We start from the raw sequence: 23,112 nt of genomic DNA, 5'->3' as shown, positions 1-23,112 counted from the left end.
ATGAATGATATATATGTATATGAAAGATGGTATCTATCCATATATATATCATCAATTACATGTAGAAAGAGCTCACTCATTCACTCTATTTTCTCACCTCATACTCACTTATCAATGTCTGGAATTCTGGCTTTTGTTCTCATCACTCAACTGAAACTATTTTCCCCAGTTACCAATGATGTATAAAACGTCAGATCCTTGACCTCTCTGTAGCATTTGATCATTATCATTGTCCCATCCTCTCTGTGTAGATACACTTCATGGCTCTAACCTGGATCCATTTCCATTCTCTCTCTCTCTCTCTCTCTCTCTCTCTCTCTCTCTCTCTCTCTCTCTGTGATTTCACCAGCTCCCATGGGTTCAGTTATTAACTCTATGCAAATGACTCCTACATCAATCTATCTAGACCTAGTCTTTTTCTCTCCTGAACTCTAATCCCACATAATCAAATTCCTAATGGAAATCTCTAATAGAAAGTACTGGAAATGATACATCTCAAGCCCTACATGTTGAAAACAGGATTCATTATCTTTCCCTTCAAAGATTCCTTACTTCCTAATTTCTGTATTTCTCTTGGGAGCACTACGATCGTTTCTGACACCCAGGTTTGCAACCTTAGAGTCATTCTTACTTGAGTCTTCCTTTTGACTCACTCCACACACCCAAACATTTTCCAAATCTTGTCATTTTACCTCCATGATGCATCTCTCATCCAATCCCAGTTTCTACTCATACAACCACTAACTTAGTTTAGGGCCTCACCACGTCACGCCTTGCCTAATACAACAGCCTAATTGGCACCGCTGCATTCCCAGACTTTCTCCTCTCCAATCCTTTCTTCACATAGCTGCCAAGTGGAAATTCCTAACGCACAGGTCTGATCATTTCATTCCTCTGACCAAGATGCTATGGTGAATCTCTCGTGCTTTTAGGATAAAATACAAATTCCTCTGTTTGTTTGGCAAAGCACTTCACAATCTGGCACCAGCCTACATTCCATGGCAGCTTATTTCATATCACTCCCTGGAATGCACACCCTCCTTCCTGCGCCTCATAAAACCCCTAGTTTCTGTAAAAGCTCTGTCCAAATATCACCTCCTACAGGAAGCCTCTTCTGACTCCCAAGGTTTCTAGTGCCAAATCTTTGGAAATTACTGTATCAATTTTTAAAATGTAATTTTCCATGCATGTAATTTTTTCTCCAGAAAGAACATAAGCTCCTTGAGGTCAGGGACTGTTTGATTTCCCCCTCCCTCCCAGAACCTAGCATATAATAAGCTTGATGAGTTATCTAATTGAATTCAGACCAACTGTGAAAGCCAGTCTGAATTAGCAGCAAAGTCTCCCTATAGAATGGTTTCAAAATGTCTCTTTACTGCTTTCAGGGACATATTTTAGATAGGTTAACTAAGTTGCCTAGTAGAGGTCCTCAGAGAATTTGCTTTAATGAAAAGATTGGAATGATTTGTAATTAGCATATAATTGTGTATGTGTGTGTTTAAATGGGTGTTTTTAATGTGTTTGAGAAAGCTTAAAACATTCTGGAATTTAAACATTTACCCAGAATCTTTGTCTACTCTGTTAATTTGCACTAACTATGAAGGAAGAGTTTGTTAAGCAAAGGTAAACTACTCTGGTGATTTTGAATTGGTAAAGTCTAAATTACGGAGAGGTAATAAGGTTTTACTGGGCTTGTCTGCAATTCTTTCTTAACCAGAGGTTTTCTGGAAGGCCACATGGGAGGTCTCTTTATGGAAAGATGTTCTTTTAATTTTGAACAGCCTCCCAATATTACTCTCTAAGAAAATTAAATAAGTATATGGCATTTTATGTTATTCAGCAAACTTCCTGCCAGTACTGCTTTCTAGGTCAGGAGGGGGCATCTTGTTAGTGTCATGAGAAGTTCTTATCCACCTTCTCCTGCTTTTTCCCGAATGAATAGCTACAGCATTATGGAAACTACCTTGGACAAATAATCATTTGATTCAGTTTGGAAATTGTGGAGAGATGGATTTTTGGCTCCATGTAAGGAAAAATTTCTTCTAACAATTAGTTATATGAAAGGGAAATGGCCTACCCCAAGAGATAATCCCCTCCTCATCCCTCCCCCAACAAACAAACAAACAAACAAACACATATGTCCTTTACCAGAAGTCTTCAAGCAAAGGCCAGAGGACCATTTCTCAAGGACGTTCTTCAGGTATGAGTTAGAATAGATGGTCTCAATAATCCCATTGAACTCTGAGATTCTGTTATTCTCTAATACCAGATAATTTAATTTACTCTGAAGGTGTGTGAAGAGAAGTCCACATGTAGCACATCCCAAAAGTCTTAGTTTATCTTTAAGGTATGAATGCTTAAAACTGCACTATCTTTTGGGACAGCCGGTATTATTAGGCTTAAAGGATTTTAGATTTCAAACTGGAAGGGATTGTGGAGATAATCTAGGCCAACTCCCTCATTTCACAGATGAGGAAACTGAGGCCCAGAGAGATGGAGTGACTTCAAAAGTCACACATGTAATATGTGGCAAAGCCAGGTCTTCTGATTCCAAATTCAGAGTTCTTTCCATTTAGCTACTGATTCTCTACTAGTTATTGTAGGGCAAGACCGACACCTATCATTATGTCATTCAGCTAATCCATCAGACATTTACTGAGTGCCTACAAAATACAAAAGGCCCCATACACGTACTCAAAGTGCCACATGTGACCATACTGTGCAGTTTTAGGGTCCTTTTTGTTGGTATACAGTTATCATGCTTCGAGGGATATAATTTATCCATTGATAAGACTACATCCACTTAATGGAAGCATAATGTGCTTCTAATTATTGGAATAGCCATCTCATTAGTCTCCCTAAATCTTCTTTCTTCCCTTCCACAACCCACCCACAGATTTACCAAAATAACATTTTTAAGGCAAATATCTGACCATTCACACCCCTGATCAAAAATGATTAAAGATTTCTTATTATCCCCTAAAATAAAATGCAGACTCCTTCTAGTAACAGACTTCCACAATCTGGCTCCAACTTACATCTTTCTAATATTTTTCACATCACTTTCTGATATATGATGATGATGATGATGATGATTGATGGGTGGTAATGATAACTAGCATTTATATAACGTACTAAAATTTGGAAAGTGCTTTGAATGCATTATTTTATTTGATCCTCCCAACAACCTATGTAGTAGTTGTTAATATTATTTTCTATTTTACAGATGAGGAAACTGAGGCTCAAAAAAGATAGGTAACTAGACTAGGGTCACACAGCTATTGTCTAAAGTGGAATTTGAACTCATCTTCCTGACTTAAAATCAGGTACACTATCCACTACACCAAATTCTAGAGTTAGAGAAGATCTCAGAGGCCATTTAGTTCAGTCCACTCAATTTATAGATGAAGAAAATGAGGTCCAGGAACATTAATTTCAATGTTCCAGCCAACCTATGTGGTTAGAGATTGCCCAAGCTAAGCATTGTGCCTTCTGCCTCCATTCCTCTGCACAGAGGGCACAGCTTTCTGATCTTTCTATCAGAATCCCCAACTTCTCCAAGGCTCAGCTTGCATGCCACCTTTTCAATGATGCCTTCCCACATCCTTCCAGCTGCTAGTGCCCTTATCACCTCAAATTACTTTGTATTTATATATCTATGTACATGCTGTTTGCCTTTCTCTTTTGTATCCTTACAGAGGTTAAACTAACCAGTTCTGAGTACAGTGGTTGCCAGAGAAGTCTACAGAAGAAAAAAAAAACGGTTCTATCTCTGGGCGGTTGAGTGCCTTCATCCACAATTTCTAGATACGGTCTTCTCCACATCTTTCCCCATCCCCACCCCTGCCAATGAAAATTACTTCATCTGGCATAAGTGGAGACTCAAATAATTCATCAATAGACACATCCCAAACTCAGCTAACAAGTGGGACATGAAGCAGGATGTGTCTTTGAGAACAGTGTCAAAAAGTACACACTTGATTTACCACAAGGCAGATTTCCCACTGTGTATAATATCAGGCTTAGACCTCTCTGAATGACTTCAGTCTCCTATTATCCTCAGATGCTTCTCCCAAATGAATATATCTATGCTAATATTCTCTTAGATATAACACTTGGTTGCATTACTTCAAAGGTGAGTCAAGCATGAAAAATACAAACCCAGCATTAGAAGTGCTTTTGTGATGATTCAGAATTCCTAAAATCCATTGCTCACATGAGCCAGTGGGTGTAAATTAATCAACGACCTATCAACAAGCATTTATTAGAGCTTATCATGGAGGGAGAGGAGGGCAACACAGCATAGTGGCTATCAAAGTTGACTTAGAACCAGGAAGACCTAGGTTCAAGTCCCACATATGATCCGTACTGGCTATAAGACTCTGGGTAAACCCTTTAACCTCTCAGTGTTCTTAGCACATCTCTAAGACTGTAGGTTGCAGAAGAGGGGCTGACCTACATGGGGAAAAGGAGTTTTCTCACCAGGAAATTCTCTATACCAATGAAATCACAAAATCTAGTCTTTTTCAATCCACCAGTGTGGTATAACAGGTAGGTGTCTGGCCCTCAGAGATGGAAAGACCTGGGTTAAAGTCTTACCTGGGACATATACTAACTGTGCAAATGTGGAGCAATCACCTGAGCTCTCAGTGCCTGTAAGCAGCTGTCTGAGACTCTAAATGGTAGAACAGGAAGCAATTTCCTCACTGTCACAGTTTAGCTAGAGTATCGTTACTATGGTCGATTCTGGGCACCACAGTTTAAGAAGAGCAGATATGTTATAGTAAAGGTTTGTTTCATGTATCAGTTGGACTAGAGAGCTAATAGAATATTTTCCAAATTTCCAGTTCTGTGATTCTGTGAGTTTTCTATGCCAAAGACTTCAAAGATCTCATATACACACACAGAGAGAGACACACAGACACATATACATATATATATACACATATAAATAATCTTTGATGTATATATGTGTGTATATATATGCATGTATATATGTATATATACACACATGCATACACACATGTGCATATTCTGTTCTTTTTCTCCATATATTGTTATATTATATTACATTGTTGTGTTATGTTATGTTACAATATATTACATTATTATATCATATCATGTTACATCATATCATATTGTATGTCTATAAATACATCTTTGCATGGGTGATATGCAGAATAGAGCACTAAACCTAAAGTCAGGAAGACCTGATTTCAAATCCAGCCTCAGGTACTTATTAGCTATGTGACCCTGGGGCAAGTCACTTCACTTCGACTTGCCTCAGTTTCCTTAATTTTAAAATGGAGATGGTAATAACACCTGTTTCCCAGGGTTGTTGTGATGATCAAATGAAATAATATTTGCTATCTATTCTAATTATTACTATCATCATTAATATTGTTATTGGGCAAGATGGAAAAGATTATATATAATATATAATACATAATATATAATATATACTATTATCTATCTATCTATCTATATATATGTGTATATATATATATCTATCTATATCTATATATATCTATATCTATCTATCTATCTATCTATCTATCTATCTATCTATCTATCTATCTATATATATATATATATATCTCAAAAGCCCTTTTCCAATGTGCAGAAAGGCTGCCTTTTGATAGTAGCTAAAGCAGCAGTTTGTGATTCTACTTTGTAACTTGCTTCTCCAGAAGTCCTTTGGGAGAATCACATCATTTAAATGTATATACCACGCCAGAGTCCTTATAGCCTTTTTTTAGCCTTGTCTGTCACTGGAGGGTTCATTTTAGCTTTCCAGTTACCTCATTCTGACATTATTTATGTCAGCCCCACAGGACACTGTAGAAATAAACTATGTTGTGTGGAAAGAGTTACTTTGTCCAAAAAAATCTTATATGAGAGTAAAAAGACCTGAATTTTCACATCATCATGCCATGAACTCACTATGTGACCCTAAGCAAGTCACTAAGCAAGTCACTGGCTTAGGGTTACCACCAATAAGATGGGAGGAAGATTCTGATTGGACCTAAATGCCTTGGGAAAATCTAGAAACCACTCAGGGTCTAGGGGAAAGACTCTCAAGGCTGAAGAAAATCTTAATATTGCGTAGGTTCTAAAGTGAGTGGGTCTCATCTTTACACCAATAATCACTCTTAGGCATCAACGATGGTATTTCTCTGGAGTCTTGGGGCAGGCATACACCCAAGGGCTGATGTTCACCTAAAAAGAGCATATTACAAAGACACATAAATTCTTGATGCAAGCTAAATGAATCATGACACTCAAACACTCCAGATAAAAAAGACTTTAGAAAAATCACTTAAAGACAATTAGCAGGCAATATAAGATTTTGCTGCTCTTAAGATGACTGAAATGCTTCAAAGTCTACCAGGAATACTTTATCAAAAATTACATGTGAAAAATGCCAATATCTTAGCCCCCTAGTTATGAAAAATGAAGCCTCCTCCCTTTTGTCATAGACATGCCTTCAATGTCATTTAATTTCCATTATAATACTGTCATCACCAGTCTGCTATTATGCTAAATCTTGGTGTCAATTCTACATTAGGGCTTGTGTTTGAAATATTTTGCTATCAGAAAAATAAAAAGAGTGCTTTTAAAATGTTTGGGGGGGGGAGTTTGAAAAAAGATAACAAACCCCACATGAGATACATGTTGGACTAAGAAACAACAAATGTGAAAATTATGAAACTGACTGGAATCGTTCTATCATACAACATTAAGGCTAAGAAAACCACTGAAACAGCAAATGGAAAATACTGTAATTGTGGATAATAGATTTATGGATTTGAGGGATTCAATCATAGGCACAAGTAAGTGGCAGCAGCCTCACATTGCTGTGTTAAACTCAAGAACTGACATCATCTAAGATAATCAGAATAGGATGTGTGGTGTGGGGTGTGCAAGGGGGAGTTATATTCTGAGCTAAGGATAATAGATGGACTACCACAGTGCTTACCTGATACCTTTGAAATGTCAAAAGACCTACTGAGGAAGGCTTTCATTTTATTGGGTGGATCCTCCATGGAGGACCCATGGAAGATCATGGATGAGAATCACTAAGGAGAAGATATAGATGAGTTTTGACATATACTGAGGGAGAAAATATCTACATCAAGGAATGAAAGAACCTTTCCCTCTAAAGTTACCTTCTATCTACTTTGAATTATATGTAGTTATTGACATATTACCTCTCCCATTAGAATGTAACCTGCTTGAGGACAGGGAGTCTTTTGCTTTTCTTTGTATCCCCAGAATGGAGTATAGAGCCTGGCACATAGTAGGTGCTCAAAAAAAAATGTTCGTTGAATGAAGGGATGAATGAATTAATGAGAAATGTTGATTAAATGTCCACTATAGCCAAAGAACAGTATTAAGTTCTGCGGGTAGGGGGAGGTGGAGAACAGTTCCTGCCCTCAAGTAATTGACATTCTACTAGAACATAAAACAACAAAAAGAGCATCATGATACCAAAGTTTTACAGCGTTTTAGAGTTTTCAAAGACTTTCCCCCTATAATTCATACAATAATATTCATATATTTCATATAATATTCATATCTATTTTAACATGTTGTGAAGCTCATCAAGCTTCCCAACACCCTGGTAAGGCAAGCACAACAGGTGCTGTAGCTTCTCTTTTAAAGACAAAACACAGGGGCAGCTAGGTGGCGCAGTGGATAAAGCACTGCCCCTGAAGTCAGGAGGTCCTGAGTTCAAATCCAGCCTCAGACACATAGTACTTACTAGCTGTGTGACCCTGGGCAAGTCACTTAACCCCATTGCCTAGCCAGGAAAAAAAACATCCTGGGGAAGCTAAGTGGCACAGTGGATAGAGCACCGGCCTTGAAGTCAGGAGATCCTGAGTTCAAATCCAGCCTGAGACTTATAACACTAGCTGTGTGACTCTGGGCAAGTCACTGAATCCCAATTTCCTTGACCAAATAAATAAATAAATAAATAAATGAAAGACAAAACACAGCGCAGTGTGTATAGAGGAATTTCAAAACTGAAAGAAGCCAAAGAAATGAGGGGATTAGTAAAAGCTTCACACAGGAGGTGGCCCCTGAGCCACAAAGAAGCCAGGGACTCTTAGGAGACAAAGGTGAGAAAGGAGTAAATTCCAGGCACAGGCCACAGCTTGTATGAGCCATCAAGGCAGAAAATGGCAAGTTTTGTTGAGAGGACAATTAGTTGGCCACTCTGGCGCAGTGGAAAGAATAGGCAAGGACTATGCAATATTAAGCATTGAAGTAGTATAAATGAAAATTGCTTGACAAAAAAATGAAAATTTGTGATATGTTGAGGTGCTTATATAATTTAAAAAAATGAAATTTCCTGCAGCACTTTCATTTCTCCTTTCCCTCCTCTACTTTTATCAAGGGGAATCCTTGAAATCCTTGAGGGTAGGAATTGTTTTATTTTTATTCCTTTCTCTTAATGGTATTCTCCCAATGGGAAGAGAAATGAAGGAAGGAAGACCCCTCAGCACCCAAGGTAGACCCTGTGTAGCACAACTATGGTAGGGCATGAATAAGCATGGGCAGGCAAAAACATCAATAACATTCTGCATCTTTGGAGGGAATATTCCTACTTGATGAGATCACAGATCCATTGGAAAGAACGTATATAATTGAGGAGAGCAGTGAAGCAATACTTGTTGAATTGGATTGAATGAATGTGTCGGGTAAAGTCTCCATGATCTTCAGTCAACACACAACTAACATCACCAGAAAATGGCACTTGTGGTGAACAAGGCGTTATGACACACTAATGAGGTCAGCTTTCCCATTCTAGCCTGCCAGGCACAGCAATACATCCTCCAAACACGCACAGAAGAGAATGTGTTCTATTGGGCGTTCCTGTTGGGAAGTGAGGGGGATCATCTCATTGCCTCCCAACCTGCCGATGGCATCTCCGTGTGAAGTAATGTTACCCCGGACTACTTATTCTCTGTGGCTCAGAGAATCTGATGAAACAATATTTTAAGAACAAAAAATAAGTGATTCTGCACTTGGGAAAGGCAAAAGGGTATAATTCAATTGAACTCAAATTGGAAAACTGCATTTTACCAACAATAAACATTAACTCTTGGGGCAGGACTTGATCTATCCATTCCCACTATCCATCATCCCATATATCTCCTTCCTTGTGCAGCTAAATTCCTTAAGAATGTTATCTTTAACTGGGGCTTCCATTTACTTTCCTCTCACTTTCTTCACTCTTTGAAGCCTGGATCATTGAAGTGAAACTGCTTTCTCCATAGTTACCAGTGGTCTCTTAAGCATCACATTTAATGGATTTTGTCTTGATTCTCATCCTTTTGACCTCTCTATAGCCTTTGTAATTGCTGATTATCCTCTTCCCATTGACAATCTCTTCTCTCCATGTTTTCATGACACTACTCTTTCCTGGTTCTACTTATACCTGTCTGATTGCTCCTTCTTGGTCTCCTTCAATGTATCTTCATCTAGGTCACACTTACCAATGGTGGGTGAATCCAACATTCTGTTCTTTTTAAATGAGATAATATTAGTAAGCACTTAGCACAATGCCTGGCACACAGTAGGCACTATACAAATGTCTATTCTCTTCCCTTGTTCTGGGCCTTCTCTCTAAGTATTATGTCTCTTGGTTATCTCATCAGCTTCCATGGATTTCATCACCATTTCCATATATGATCATTGGGTCTACTTATCAAGCCCTAACCTCTCTCCTAACCTTCAGTCTCTTATCTCCATCTGCTTATTCGGTATTTCATACTGAACATCCCATAGATGTGTTAAACCCAAAATGTTGAAAACTGAACTCATTATCACCCCCGCTAAGATTTCCCCTCTTCCTAACTTCCATATTACTTTCATCAACATCCTCCCAGTCACTCAGGCTTGGACATCATCCTCAACTCCTCTTTCTCACCACCAATCAGCTCAATCCTTTTGATTCCACATTTTTAACATGTCTTATATATACTTTGTTCTCTCCTCTGACACTGTCACTGCCTTGGTTCAGGCTCTCATTATGTCATGCATGGACTATTGCTGTAAGTAACTTCCTGACTGGCTTCTCTGCTCTAAGTTTCTCCTCACTCAGATCCATACTCCATTCAGGTATCAAATTAATCTTCCTAAAGACTAAATTTTACCATGTTACTCCCCTATTTTATAAACTGCAGTAGATCTTTATCACCTCTGAGATCATTTAAAGCCCTTCATGACGTGGCCCTTTCTTACTTTTCCAGTCTTCTTATACTCTGCTCCCTTCTATGTACTCAGTGATCCAGTAACATTGGTCAAGTTGCTACATGCCTCACACAATACCCCTCATCTGCTCACTGAAGCCCAGAGGATAAGTGTCTTACCTAAATTTGCCCAAGTATAAAATGACAGAGCTAGGATTTGAACTCAGCTCCCATAATTCCCAATCTAGCATGCTTTCCAGGGTTACAGGTTGCCTTCAATTACCAAGGGTTTCACAAAAGATGGAAATTATTTTATTTGGAAAACATGACAGGCCAGGGTCTGTGACTGTTGCAATTTTCCCTGTTACAACAAATACTATACTTAACCATATTTACTGTGAAGTTCACTTAGGGGATTCCCTCATACAGACACTACTTTTGATGGGAACTAAGTAGAAAGAAAATCATTTAGGTAACAGAGGAAAGAAGAGTTCTATGATGAGACTACCAGTCATGACACTAAGGAGATAAAAATGGTATAAATTAATAAGAGTGAAAGTTTTCAGTCTTAAATAAAAAGAAAGCTGACAAAGTTAATTCCTAGATTAATAACAATGGGTCCATATTAACTCATGTGGGGGAAAAAGTATGGTCAAAGAAGAAAAATATATGTTCATGAAAATTACATTTACAGTGCTAGGTCTCAGTGTTATTGAGTTGAGAGGTCCTAGAAAAGATTGTTCCTCCTCTCATTTCCATAAATAGGCTATACCTGATTGAATAAAAATTCACCATAGCCTCTGGTGAAATACCACTTATAGTTTTTTCATTAAACTCATGGGGTTCAAGTTCATTTGAAAAAAATTAACATTGCCTATGGATAGGATGACACCATGCTCCATTCCCCATAATAAATGTCAATTTGACACCAGAAGGCAGACAGAGGATCCTACCTGCTTGGTTTGTCGTCACGGTAACTGAAACCGACTGGTCCTGAGTTGGGCTATACCTGGACACTCCATTCACAGCCCAGATTTCGAAAGTATAGTTAGTATGTGCCAGGAGGTCTGTAATGGAGACTTTGGTGCTCTTGAGGCCATTCTGTTGGGGTGTATAGTGCACTCCACTGCCACAGGATCGACACCGGCTGGCATCCCCAGCACCGCACTTCTTACATACCACGTTGTAGGAAATGTCCTGACGGCCTCCCGTGTTCTCAGGACTGCTCCACTCCAGATTCACTGATGTTTCATTGACATTGGAAATCAAGTTGAGAGGAGCAGATGGTGGGCCTGTGAAAACAATCAAGTACAACGTGTTACACATGAGGACCCGAAAGTCTCCTTTAAGGATGTCTCAGAATCTACTCATTTATATGAAATGAGAGGGTCACACTTCACACATCAGTGCATTAAGCATCCACAAAGTAAAGAGTTTCCTGAGATTCAAGGACAATGAATTAGCCATGATTACACAGGAAGTGCTAGAATCTGGATTGGAATCCTTATCTCCCATACCGCAGTATACTATCTACCATGCCAAATTGTTTCTTTAGCAAAACAAGCCAAGAGTAGGTCCTTTAAAAAAAATCATGTGCTTTGCTGGAAGGTACTTTGCTGAAGTTTCATTTTAATTCTTGGGAAAACAACCTTATGTCAGGTGTTCTTTGGAATGTGGGACAATCTTGCATCAAGCAGTCTCTTGTGCCCATTCGTAACTTTGCTTTGAAGTGGCAGAGAACCATAATACTGTTCCTTTATGTCTCAATTTTTATCATCTGGAAAATGGGTCTAATAATACAATCATAGTTCCTGGGGCTGTTATGAGACCCAGTTAATTAGTGTTTGCAAACCACTTTTGCAGATAAAAATGTTACAGAAGTACAGGTTATCATCAATGTCATTATGAAAAAAAATACAGCTGACTTTTACAGATCTGCCATTGGCAGCACAATGTGACAGGCTGGGAAGGGTTAAGCTGTTTAAGAGTAATTAAAAGAAACTGGTTTAACCTGGTTGCATAGGTGCGGGGAGGTTCAGCTATTGGGAGATATCAGGCCAGATCCTGACTGGGCTGGTTCCAGGCCCTCCTCTTTCCTTTCAAAATGGAAAGAACTCCATCATGTTGTTTATTAATTCACTCATTCCCACTGACATCAAAGAAATTGCACAAATATAAGCTGAAGGGATGATATAGGTCCCACTTACTCTTGAGCATGTGGGATTGAATGATTGCCTTAATGGTGGTGGTTTTGAAGCAGAACTGCCAATTGCAAACACACAGTGTTTAGGGAAGACTGAGCTGCAATAAATATTCTTACTTTCTGCAGAAGATAATAGGGAAGCCCTGAAATCTTCCTGAACCTGGAGACAAAGGCAACTTCTAAGTCTGGGCTTATTCCAAGGAATCCTTGAGATAGAATTGCTGAGCTAGAAAAGGAACCTTGGAGATAATCTATTCCAACCCACTGGCCCTTACAAGGTGGAAACTGAGGCCCAAATCAATGAGCAATTTGCTCAGTGCACCTCAGCCAATGAATAGCAGAGTCAGGACTAAAAGTTAGGTTGTCTGATAACAGACCACAACTCTTACTGCTAGGACATAGTCATTTCCCATGGTAAAGTGGTCACAATGATGTTTGGTGTTCTTTCAGTTTGGAAGGTTGAAAATCAGCTTCTCTCTTTCCCACCAAGAGAATGGCCCAGACCACCATCTTTTGAAATTTCATGGCTTGTAGTTAAGTTCATCATTAGTAATTAAATCAATATTTGTAGCAGAAGAGGCAGGGTACCTTGAAACAATGTTCAATTGGATGTCAGGGGCCCTAGGTTTAAGTCCCAGCTCTGCCACTTATTGACTACTTTCATGATCATGGGCAAATCATGTAAGCTGTCTGGAACTCAATTTCCTTATCTTTCAAATGAGAGGACTCTCCTTGACATCTATGCTCTTATGAACTGTGGGGACAAAAGCTTATTTCAAACCATTTGGAGGAAAGATGATGAAGATGATGAGATACTGTGTGATTCTTTGGTCCTGCCCATGCTGCCTTAGATACAGTGACTAATTGGCCATTTATGATTCTGGAAAGGAAATCCCTGGCTTCCTCACCATAGCTTCCTGGAAATTCTTTGGAGTTTTTTGTTTGTTTTTTTAACCCAGAGCTGCAATTTTCATTGGTTGAGGAAGATTCTCGTAAGAAGTTCCTGTGTTAATACAGACCAGGACTTTCTCTTATGGTCTTAGAGAGTTGTCTAGGATACTGAGAAGCAATTTGCTCAGGACTACATACATCAGTATATATCAAAACCAGACCTGAACTTGGGTCTTTCTGAATTCTATATCTGTTCTCTATTCAAAAGGCCATGCTCCCTCTACCACAAAAACCTTGTAGAATATTAAGAGGTCACCTACTTGTCAACTTATAGGGTAGGCTATTTATTATTTATTATTTGGTCCATGGTGATGGGTGGTAAAAGGATTTTAGTGGTAACATTTAATAATTCACTCTTCTTGTCTCCTCATACAGATTAATTGAGGTTTTGAAAAAGGTAATGTTCCCTATAAACTCTCCCTTGGGTCTATTTATTCTCTCCATCTCAACACCAATATCAGCCCATTGTTTGGTAAATTTAAGCAGGGGTGGGAGGAAGACTTTGAATAGTCAATGGGTGAGACAGAGTGATGAAACAGAATGAACCTGAGGTTTAGAATCAGTGGACCAAAGTCTAAGGCTGGCTTCTGCCCCTGATTTTCTGGCAGACCTTGGGCAAGTAAACTAGCCTCTCTTGATCTCAGTTTCCTCATCTGTAAAATGAAGGTGAAGGACTAGGTAACCTTTAAGACCCTTGCCAGTTCTAAATCTATAATTCTAGTAATTCCATCAGTATTTTCATCAGTAATGAGTACTAATTAATGAAGTTAGAATTCAAATGCACAAAAAAACTTGATGGGCAAAAACAATGATGCTATGTGGTTTTCAACTGCAAATGGCAATTTCTCTCTCCTTTGGACCTCATACCAAATATGTGTGTGTGTATAATATGTGTATGTATATATGCACATACATATATACATTTATATATGTGTGCACACACGTGTATGTGTACACACAGATATATAGATGTAGATGTATATTTGTGAATTGCCCTTTGTAAACTAAGGTGACCAAAATCACATCACTACATCAGGGTCAATGTACAGTATGTCCAACTGTGGCTAATCTGAACAATTCTACCATACATCAGACAGAAATCGTCCATGTGAATATTTGGAATGGAGATCACTCCAAATTTGCACATCTCATATTTGGTTTTGTGTGTGTGTGTGTATAAAAATAAACAAACATATATATATATATATATATATATATATATACACACACACACACACATATATACATATATATGTATATATGTATACATATATATGTATATTTTATATATATATATCTACACACACATATATATACACACACACATATATATATTCATATATATATATATATATATACACACAAACACACATATATACACATATCAATTTATATAAACACATCTATCTATAGATATAGATATCTGGAAGAGATTGTCTTATCTAAACCTTTCATTTTAGATATGAAAATAATGAGGGAAGTTAAGTGATATGCCTAGGGTCACACAAGTAATAAGCATCAAAGACAGAATGTGAATGCTAGTCCTCTGATTCCAAAGCCAATACCAAGAACTCAAATTTCATGCTACACACAAGTTCCTGCTTTCTCCTACTCCATTTCCAAAAAAAAACCAGGTCCACAGAGTTGTCTGTGGTTGTATTTTTTTCCTGTTTATTTGTGTCAAATGCTGGAGTAATATTAAAGAGAGAGATAAGAGTAAACAACGAAATTTCTGTGAAAGCTTGCTTGGTCCATCCTTTTGGCAGGTAAGGGGAAAAACAGAGAGCAAGGATGTTTTCAGAAGTGCCAAATGCAGCCAGTAGTGGCCATTACTGTGAAATGCACTGCTACCCTCTAGAATAAAATATCATCATGCCTTGCTCTCTAAAAGAGATTAGCTACTGGTTCCTATGTTGCAGTAATTTTCAGGTTGACTCAGAATGACTCTGAAATCCATTAAGCTTACTTCCAAGGCTCTATGTCCATTTTCATGTGGGAAAATGTGCCACTGTGAATCAAAGGAGGCAGTAGCAAGAAGTCAGTCATTAGTATGTGGGACAGGGCAGTCATGGTAGCATGTCAACTGAAGAGAAATGGAGCAGAAACTAAGCAGGCAAATGGCCATGGGTCCCAGGGATAGAAGTAGCAGCCTGGGCCTGAAAAAGGGCATGCCAATGGATTACAAAACGGAGGGCTGGTGAGAAAGCAAACAAAATGTAAAAAAAACATGGTATGTTTCTTCCTAGCAATAGTTCCTAATGGAACTACTAAAGCAAAGCTGGGAAAACTGGCAATGATGATGTTTTCCTGTTGGTAAAGTCAGTCTCTCCCCAATAAGAAAGTTCCATTTCAAATACACTTTCATGCTTCTTCTCTTCCCTTCCCCCTCAAAAAAAAAATCTTTTTTTTTCCCCTTAGGGAACAGTAAAAAATAGATATCACCTAAATATAAAGGAGAGAACCTAGGCTTGATTCCTAACTGTGTGACCTTCAGCAAATCATACACCTCTCCAGAACCCAGTTTATTCATCTCTAAAATGAGAGAGTTGACTAAAATTAACCCTCCAGTCACTTCTAGGTGTGAATCATGATTCCAACACCAACCAATCAACCAGGGAAGAGGAATTCAGAATTCCACTCAATCTGGTCCCAACTGACTTACTTCACAGTACCACCTTAAAATAATTATGGACAAAGGAAACATTTCCTTCAGGTAAAAGAAAATCATCTGGCAGCGAGGTGTCATTGGCTCTGTATTTGCAAATACCAAAGCATCAAAATTTCAGTCTCAAAACAAAAGGGGGGGGAATGACCCCTTGCATGTTTTGTCTCGATAAGCCAAATATCTGGAAACATTTGGATATTTCACATCATGGAGATGCAAACATTTCCTAGGAGTAATCTTTGAAGTCTAACTGACTGAAGCTCTCTTCATGTCTACAATGTCAGAACCACATTTGAGTGGCAAGTTAGTGGTAAAAAGGGTGGGACTCTACAACATGCAATAAAGATCACACACATCATAAGTGTGTTTCCAATGTCAAAGGGTGAGTTTGTGGCTAAAAGGGATATTGCTTTGCTTTTTCCTGGATCTAGCAAACTACACCAATAACATATTTATTATATTAGAATTTTTTTAGAATTTGTTAGAAATTGATTATTTGGGGGAGCACACCATATTTAGGATAGTTCATTTTATGGTTAACCATGGTTGGCCTGGAATGTAAGATTTCCAGATAGCCATCATAAATGGAATTATCCCATATTCTGGGCCCTTGTTCCTGGAATCATTCTACAGTGTCTTGGTGGCAGAGAACAAACTTCTTTAAAAACATGAACTGTACTTGTGAAGCTAAAAATTTGTCAATTCTGGCTAATAGTAAAGGAAGCCTAAACATGGTTTCCCATTTTTTTTCTGAGGGTTGAAACATAGGTGAGCTCAAAGGTCCCTTCCAACTCCAGGTCAACATTGCTAGCATCCCATAACTCAGTTGTGTTTTCATCAGCAATTCATGTTTATTAGTGGAGAAGAAGAATTTGGGTCTGAAAAGAATTTCACAATCTGGAATGACAGGGCAAATCTAGAATGACAAGATCTAATAGATATAAATGTAAAGTCCTGCATTAAGGTTCGAAAAATGAACTACTGCGTGAGTCCATGATGTAGGGGAAAACCTTGCTTAATAAAGCAATTAACTTTAGCTTTAGGGTATTCTGACAGATAGTGTCCACAAAGTAATCTGTTGTGGTCAACACTATGTTTAGTTTGTGACATCATATTTTAGGGTGGATACTGGCAAATAGGATGAAGAGCAACATGGTTGGGAAACTCAAAACCACATCTTATAAAAACAATTGGAGCAACTGGGAATTCCTCATTGAAAGAAGATTTAGACAAGACATGATAACAATACATAAAGTTTTGAAGGACTGTCATGTAGAAAGTAAGAATTAGACATATTCTACTTGGCATCAGAAGGCAGAAAATTATAGGGAGGCATACTTCAGATCAATAGAAAGAATTTGCTAACAAATACAGCTGTCAAAAAAAAAAAAGAATGTGCTGCTTTGAAAGGTTGTAAGTGGCCTCTCATTAGAAGTATTCAAGTAGAAGCTGGGTAAGTACCTGCTAGAGCTATTGAAATCAGGATTCCTAAAGAAGAATTGAACCTAGGTAGGCTGTTAAGGTCCCTTTCACCTCCGAGTCTCTAAGGTCCAAAATAGAATCAGACTTCCCTATTACCAAGCTCTTACACTAGTCCCCCTTGAGTCTGAAATTCTGAAGATTTGGTAAAACTCCACATGATTATATTCACTTTCTGAAAACCATGTGTAACTGTCACTGAAGCTAAGGTTTTATTACCCATGTTTTTACATATTGTGTTTTTATGAGTAACATGCTTCACATTTTATGAGAAATTGCCTCAGTGTGGTGTGGAAATGATCCTGAATTTTCAGATGCTTTACCAGCAAGAGGACAAGCTCTGGCAGGTCCTACTGGAAAAAAAAAAAAAACAAAACAAAAAATGGTGGATCACATGCTAGTCAGTCTGAGGACCCATCCAACTACATTTTAAGAAGGTCCTCAAAAAGGGGTTGTCCTCAAGAAGTGATAATTTTTTTTTTCATTCATAGCGGCTCATGAAATAGTCTATGAAGGTGTGGGAGGAGTTGTGATTAGCATAGAGGGATAAGGTATAGCCGCATGGATGAAATCATGACTCGCAGAACTAAGAAACCCTGCCTTGTAAGGATGCTCCCTGGAAGCCTGTGAGTGTGTGTTGGCTGAATATTAAAGTTTCTTTTGACTGGAGTAGGGACACTAGAAAGGAGGAGCAAACATTGTCACTGCAAGACAAGTTCATTCTGGTCTATGGGTATTGGAGGACAGGACATCTAGAGTACCAAACATAGGCTCTATATAGTAAAAAGGATTTGAGGAAAAGCACCACCAATTTTGTTTCATTAACATCCTTTAAGCATCTTAATCTAAAGGAATTACATTGACATTAGTTATGTTACTAGCACTATAAGCCAAATACCTCTTAAATTTTGATATTCCAGGTATGGAATATGCTAGCTACCCTACCCAACTTTCTCAATAAATCAAGATCAATCAATCTGTATTTCTTAAGTGCCTACTAGAAGCAAAGCACTCCGTTAAATGCTGGGAATACAAAAAGGGGCAAAAGACAGACCCTGCCCTCAAGAAGCTTACAATCTTATCATTTTCATGGAATGGCTATATTGAGTTAAAGAGGCTAACATTCTGTTAGGAGAAACAACATACACATACTTAAGTATATACCAAATAAATACAATATGATGGGGAGGGGAGGGAGAAAGAATTGGCAGCTAGGGTGATAAGAATACGTAAGAGGCCACTTGAGCTGAATAATGAAAGAAGCTACAATTTCAGAGGCAGAGAAGAAGAAGGTGTTCATTCCAGGTATAGCAGATAACATAAACAAAGAAAGGAGGTATTGTGTCATGTGTGAGAAACAGAAAGAACAATTTGGCTCTACCATAGAGGGTTTGAAGGGGACTAAGGGGTCTTAAGCTTATCAAAGTAAGCTGGAGCCAGGTTGTGAAGGCCTTTAAGTGCCAAACAACGAAGCAGCCTGTATTTGATCCCAAAGGCAATAAGGGGCTACTGGAACTGATAAATGATGGAGATGGAGTAGACAATGTATAAATTGCCCTCTAGCTGTCAATCCTATGATCTTGTGGTTTGCAAATAGGACCCAAGGTATCCCATGACTTCACAATTATTGATGGAAAAATGGATATAAAATCCTTCCTGGCTAAAACCCCTCCAGGCAAAATCTATATGTGCGCCTTACTGCCAACTTCATTTTCTTGTTATCTCTAACAGAGATCCCGTCAGCCCAATTGGGTTCTTCTCCAATGACAAAATATATCTATGCGCTAATTACTACTAAAATAAGGAAATTACAGAATGCCTAAGATACAAGGGGCCTGATTCATATTTTGTACATTTCTCCATAAGAAAGGGGCACTACTTTTTTTGCCATTATGAATAAATTTAATGAGCATCCATTCATTTCAGTGGTGTAAAACATTATTTCTGCATCACCCAGCAGGATCCTGGTGAAAGGTGTGACAATGTGTAATTATTATTTTCTGGTGGGATGTCACCTTGCATTCATTTGACATTAACTTGACAGTGTTAAATTCAAGGTAAGCTGTAGCCAATTTCTAATGCAGATGTAGGGTTCCTATATGAGCAAAAGGAGTCTTTGTCATCTTTAACCAATCATGGGTTCTCTTTGGTGAGGGGAGGAGGGGAAGGGAGGAAGTGAGGGAATGAGAACAAGTTTCCTGATTTGAGCAATGAGAATGAGAAAATGAATATAGGTGCTTTGTAAAATATAAAGTGCACTATGCCAAGCAATAAAGAAAATGCTAATAATTTCATAGCTCTCCCAGATCACAGAAGTTAGGAAGCACATGTGCTGATGTATTTCCAACATCTGATGGCTGGGTGACCTGGGCAAGTGTCTTCACATTTCAAAGTCTCAAATTCCTCATTTCCTATGAAATACGTGTCTCCCTCAGAAGTGTATTAGACAGAGCAAATGAGATAGCCTTGTGTTATATACTGGGCTTTAAAGAATTGAAAGCTATTACTAATACTATTACTATGCTTACTTCTGTTATCAAGGCACCTAAGTGGCCCAATGGCTAGACCTCAAGGCCTGGAGTTAGGAAGACTTGAGTTCAAATCTGGCCTCAGACACTTACTAGTTATATGACCCTGGGCAAGTCACTTAACCTGTTTGCCTCAGTTCCCTCATCTGTAAAATGATCCGGAAAAGGAAATGGCTAACCACTCCAGTATTACCAAAAAAAACCCAAATGGGGTCACAAAGAGTCAGACATGATTGAAAGTACCAAACAACAAAGTCCTATTGTTATTTTTGGTTTCCTCCTTATGGACAAGTGAATATCATAACCACATAAGTCCTATATGAATGGTGATATGGCCACTGAACAAAGATGTTCATCATTAAATTTAGATAGATTTTGTTATAAACAAATACATAAAATTAATTCTTTGACACTGACTCATCTGTGAACCAGATCTGGAATGTCTGATAAAGAATAGAACCCATTGCTCAAAGTAACTCCCCTTGTACCCTAACCAGGTGGGGCTCAACTCGGTCTTCCTGGGAGCAACCTTGGAATCCTACATGTGGCATAAAACAGTGACATCTCAATAAAACAGCTATGGTTATGGCAACCAAAGATGGGTTCTCTAAAAGGTCAAATGTGTAGGTACAGAGTTCAGTATATCATTCAATGCCAAAGATTCTCCCCTTCTGAGCTCTGGAATCAAGATTCAAGTGCAGCCCCGTCAATCAGCAGAGGCCCAGGTACAGTAACCAAAATGAAAGGGGGAGGTGGGGAGAGACACAGAGAGAGAAGAGAAAACTTAGAACTCATCTTATTGGTGAGTAGGAACGTATAAATAAAACCCAAGTATTTCTACAAACAACTGTTTTTCGTTATTGCCAGATGTATCACCACCATTTCACTAATATATGTGGGAAGGCCTGGTAAAAACATTTTTATAGAGTAGATTAAAAAAAAAGTTTGTACACTGATGAGATAAAATTAAATCTATCCCAGGCTGCCATAAAAGGAATGTGACAAGTAGCAAAACATCCTAGATGGGATTCGTGTGTTGAGTGGCTTCCAGGGCTAGTAGACATTTTAATGCTGAATGGATTTTTAATCATCATGCTAAAATTCAAAGCCTGAGCCATAATATCAAAGCTGGTTGTAGACAGAAGCAGCCCTCCTGCACAGATACACAACTCTTAAAGAGAGCAGAACCATTAAGCCCCTCCATCACCCTGCCCAAATGCCAAGTCAATTGGTATGAGGTACGTATCTTCTAAAGAACCATCTTGGGCTGCTTCTCCCCTTGCATAGGGCTTCATTAATCATGTACAACTTCAGAATTGTCAATAATACTTCAGGATCTTAGTTGTAAAACCCTTCAGATAAGCCTTTATTGTTAATCTCTCTCCAGCTGAAGAAAGACAGGTTATAACACAGAGTAAACACTTGGGATGTATCAGTTTTGACTACAAAATAAAGCCCATGCTTTTTCCCCCCTGACAGTTGTATATGTTGCTGCTACTAATTGCTTTCTTCCAGCCCCTGTTGCTGTGGGTGAGTTTACATAAGGACTGCTATTCCGGGAAGCCCCCCTTTCTGCAAATGTATGGCTATTCCTAGACCTTTTATCATGAAAGCTTCTGTGGTCTCTCAATGGTTCTAACCAAAGCTCAGCAGCTCATTATGAAAAACAGGAGCATTGCTCATGTTACCCTGTTTTCGTAAAGTGGTATCTTCTTGAAGAGCTAATTTGTTGCTGAAATTTTGGTGTTTCCTTGTTATTATTATATCTCTTCTATCCCAAAGACCTTTCTAAGAATGTTTTGTCTTTTCTTTCCTAGCATAATTTATTTATACTGAGAATACTAGTTGGAATCATTTATATAATCAAGTCTCAATTATCCAAGCCACTATAGGGAAGCTTGAGTGTAGATATATTTAAAAAAAAAAGCAGACATTTAAAATGGTTGTTTACACTTGATTTTTTTAAATGCACTTGAATATTGGTTTATTATTATAACAGCCAGCATCTTTTCAAAATTTTCAGTCAGTTTACCTAGCTCATTTAAGCCTTACAATTACACTATGAAGTAGGTCTTACAGGTATTAATATTCCCATTTCATATATAGGGAAACTGAGATTCAAAGAAGTAAAATAACTTGACCAAATCCACATCAGATATCAGAGAAAAGGGTTGAGCCCAGGCCTGTCCTTACGTTAAGACAGTACTTTTCTAACAAGTACTATGAATCTGAAAGAAGGAGAAATCATTACTGGACAGAAAAAAAAAATCAGAGAAAGCTTCATAGTGATGGGAGGAACTTTAAGAATAGGTTGCATTATTAAATTTTAAAGCTGGAAGAGACCATAGGAGTTAGTTAGTCTAATTCCCTCAGTTTACAAAAAAGAAAAAGGAGGCCTGTAATAGTTAAATGACTTGCCCAAGGTCACATAGCTATTAAGTGGCAAATCTGAGATTTGAATCCAAGTCTTCTGATGAAAATTCCAGGATTTTTTTCTAAAATAATAGAAGATTTCAAAAGATTTAGGATACACCAAAACCCAGATCACAAGAGATTGGGATAGAAAGACAGGAAAAAAGAAAGAGGGAAAGAAAGAAGAAAAGAAGGAAGAAGGAAGGAAGGAAGGAAGGAAGGAAGGAAGGAAGGAAGGAAGGAAGGAAGGAAGGAAGGAAGGAAGGAAAAGAAGGAAGGAAGGAAAAGAAGGAAGGAAGGAAGGAAGGAAGGAAGGAAGGAAGGAAGGAAGGAGAAAGGAAGGAAGGAAGCAAGGAAGGAAGGAAGAAGAAAGTAGAAAGGAAATGGAAGCAATAGATGTAGGAAGTTGACTTTTCCTAAGACGTTGACAATTAAAAGGAAGAGAAACATAGGATAACCGAGGGGATGGTAGCATTACTTAAGTTTTTGAGATTTTTTTTTTCCTACAAGGATGATGGAATATTGGAAAAATTGGAGGGAATCAAAAAAAAAGAGCTCACAGATGAGAATGAATTAAATATTACAGGGGGCTGGGTATGAATGAAGAAGCTTCTACAGAAAGGAAGAAGAAGATGGGAGGTGTCAGTGACCATCATAAGGAGATCAAAAGAGACT

The 23,112-nt window shown here is 38.3% G+C and overlaps 1 protein-coding gene across 2 annotated transcripts in view; it reads right to left on the bottom strand.

Annotated features, from left to right (window-relative positions):
* Window positions 1-23,112, bottom strand: part of EPHA4 (EPH receptor A4) — a 167,439-nt gene that overhangs the window by 68,106 nt on the left and 76,221 nt on the right. For both annotated transcript variants that reach the window (XM_021002832.1, XM_021002834.1), the window contains exon 5: window positions 11,153-11,491. In XM_021002832.1, the coding sequence (XP_020858491.1) occupies window positions 11,153-11,491 (339 nt within the window). The remainder of the gene's footprint in view (window positions 1-11,152; window positions 11,492-23,112) is intronic.

This window comes from Phascolarctos cinereus, unplaced genomic scaffold, assembly GCF_003287225.1.
Source record: "Phascolarctos cinereus isolate Bilbo 61053 unplaced genomic scaffold, phaCin_HiC Scaffold_7;HRSCAF=346, whole genome shotgun sequence".
Classification (NCBI taxonomy): Eukaryota; Metazoa; Chordata; class Mammalia; order Diprotodontia; family Phascolarctidae; genus Phascolarctos; species Phascolarctos cinereus.
This window is presented reverse-complemented; position numbering and strand designations above follow the sequence as displayed.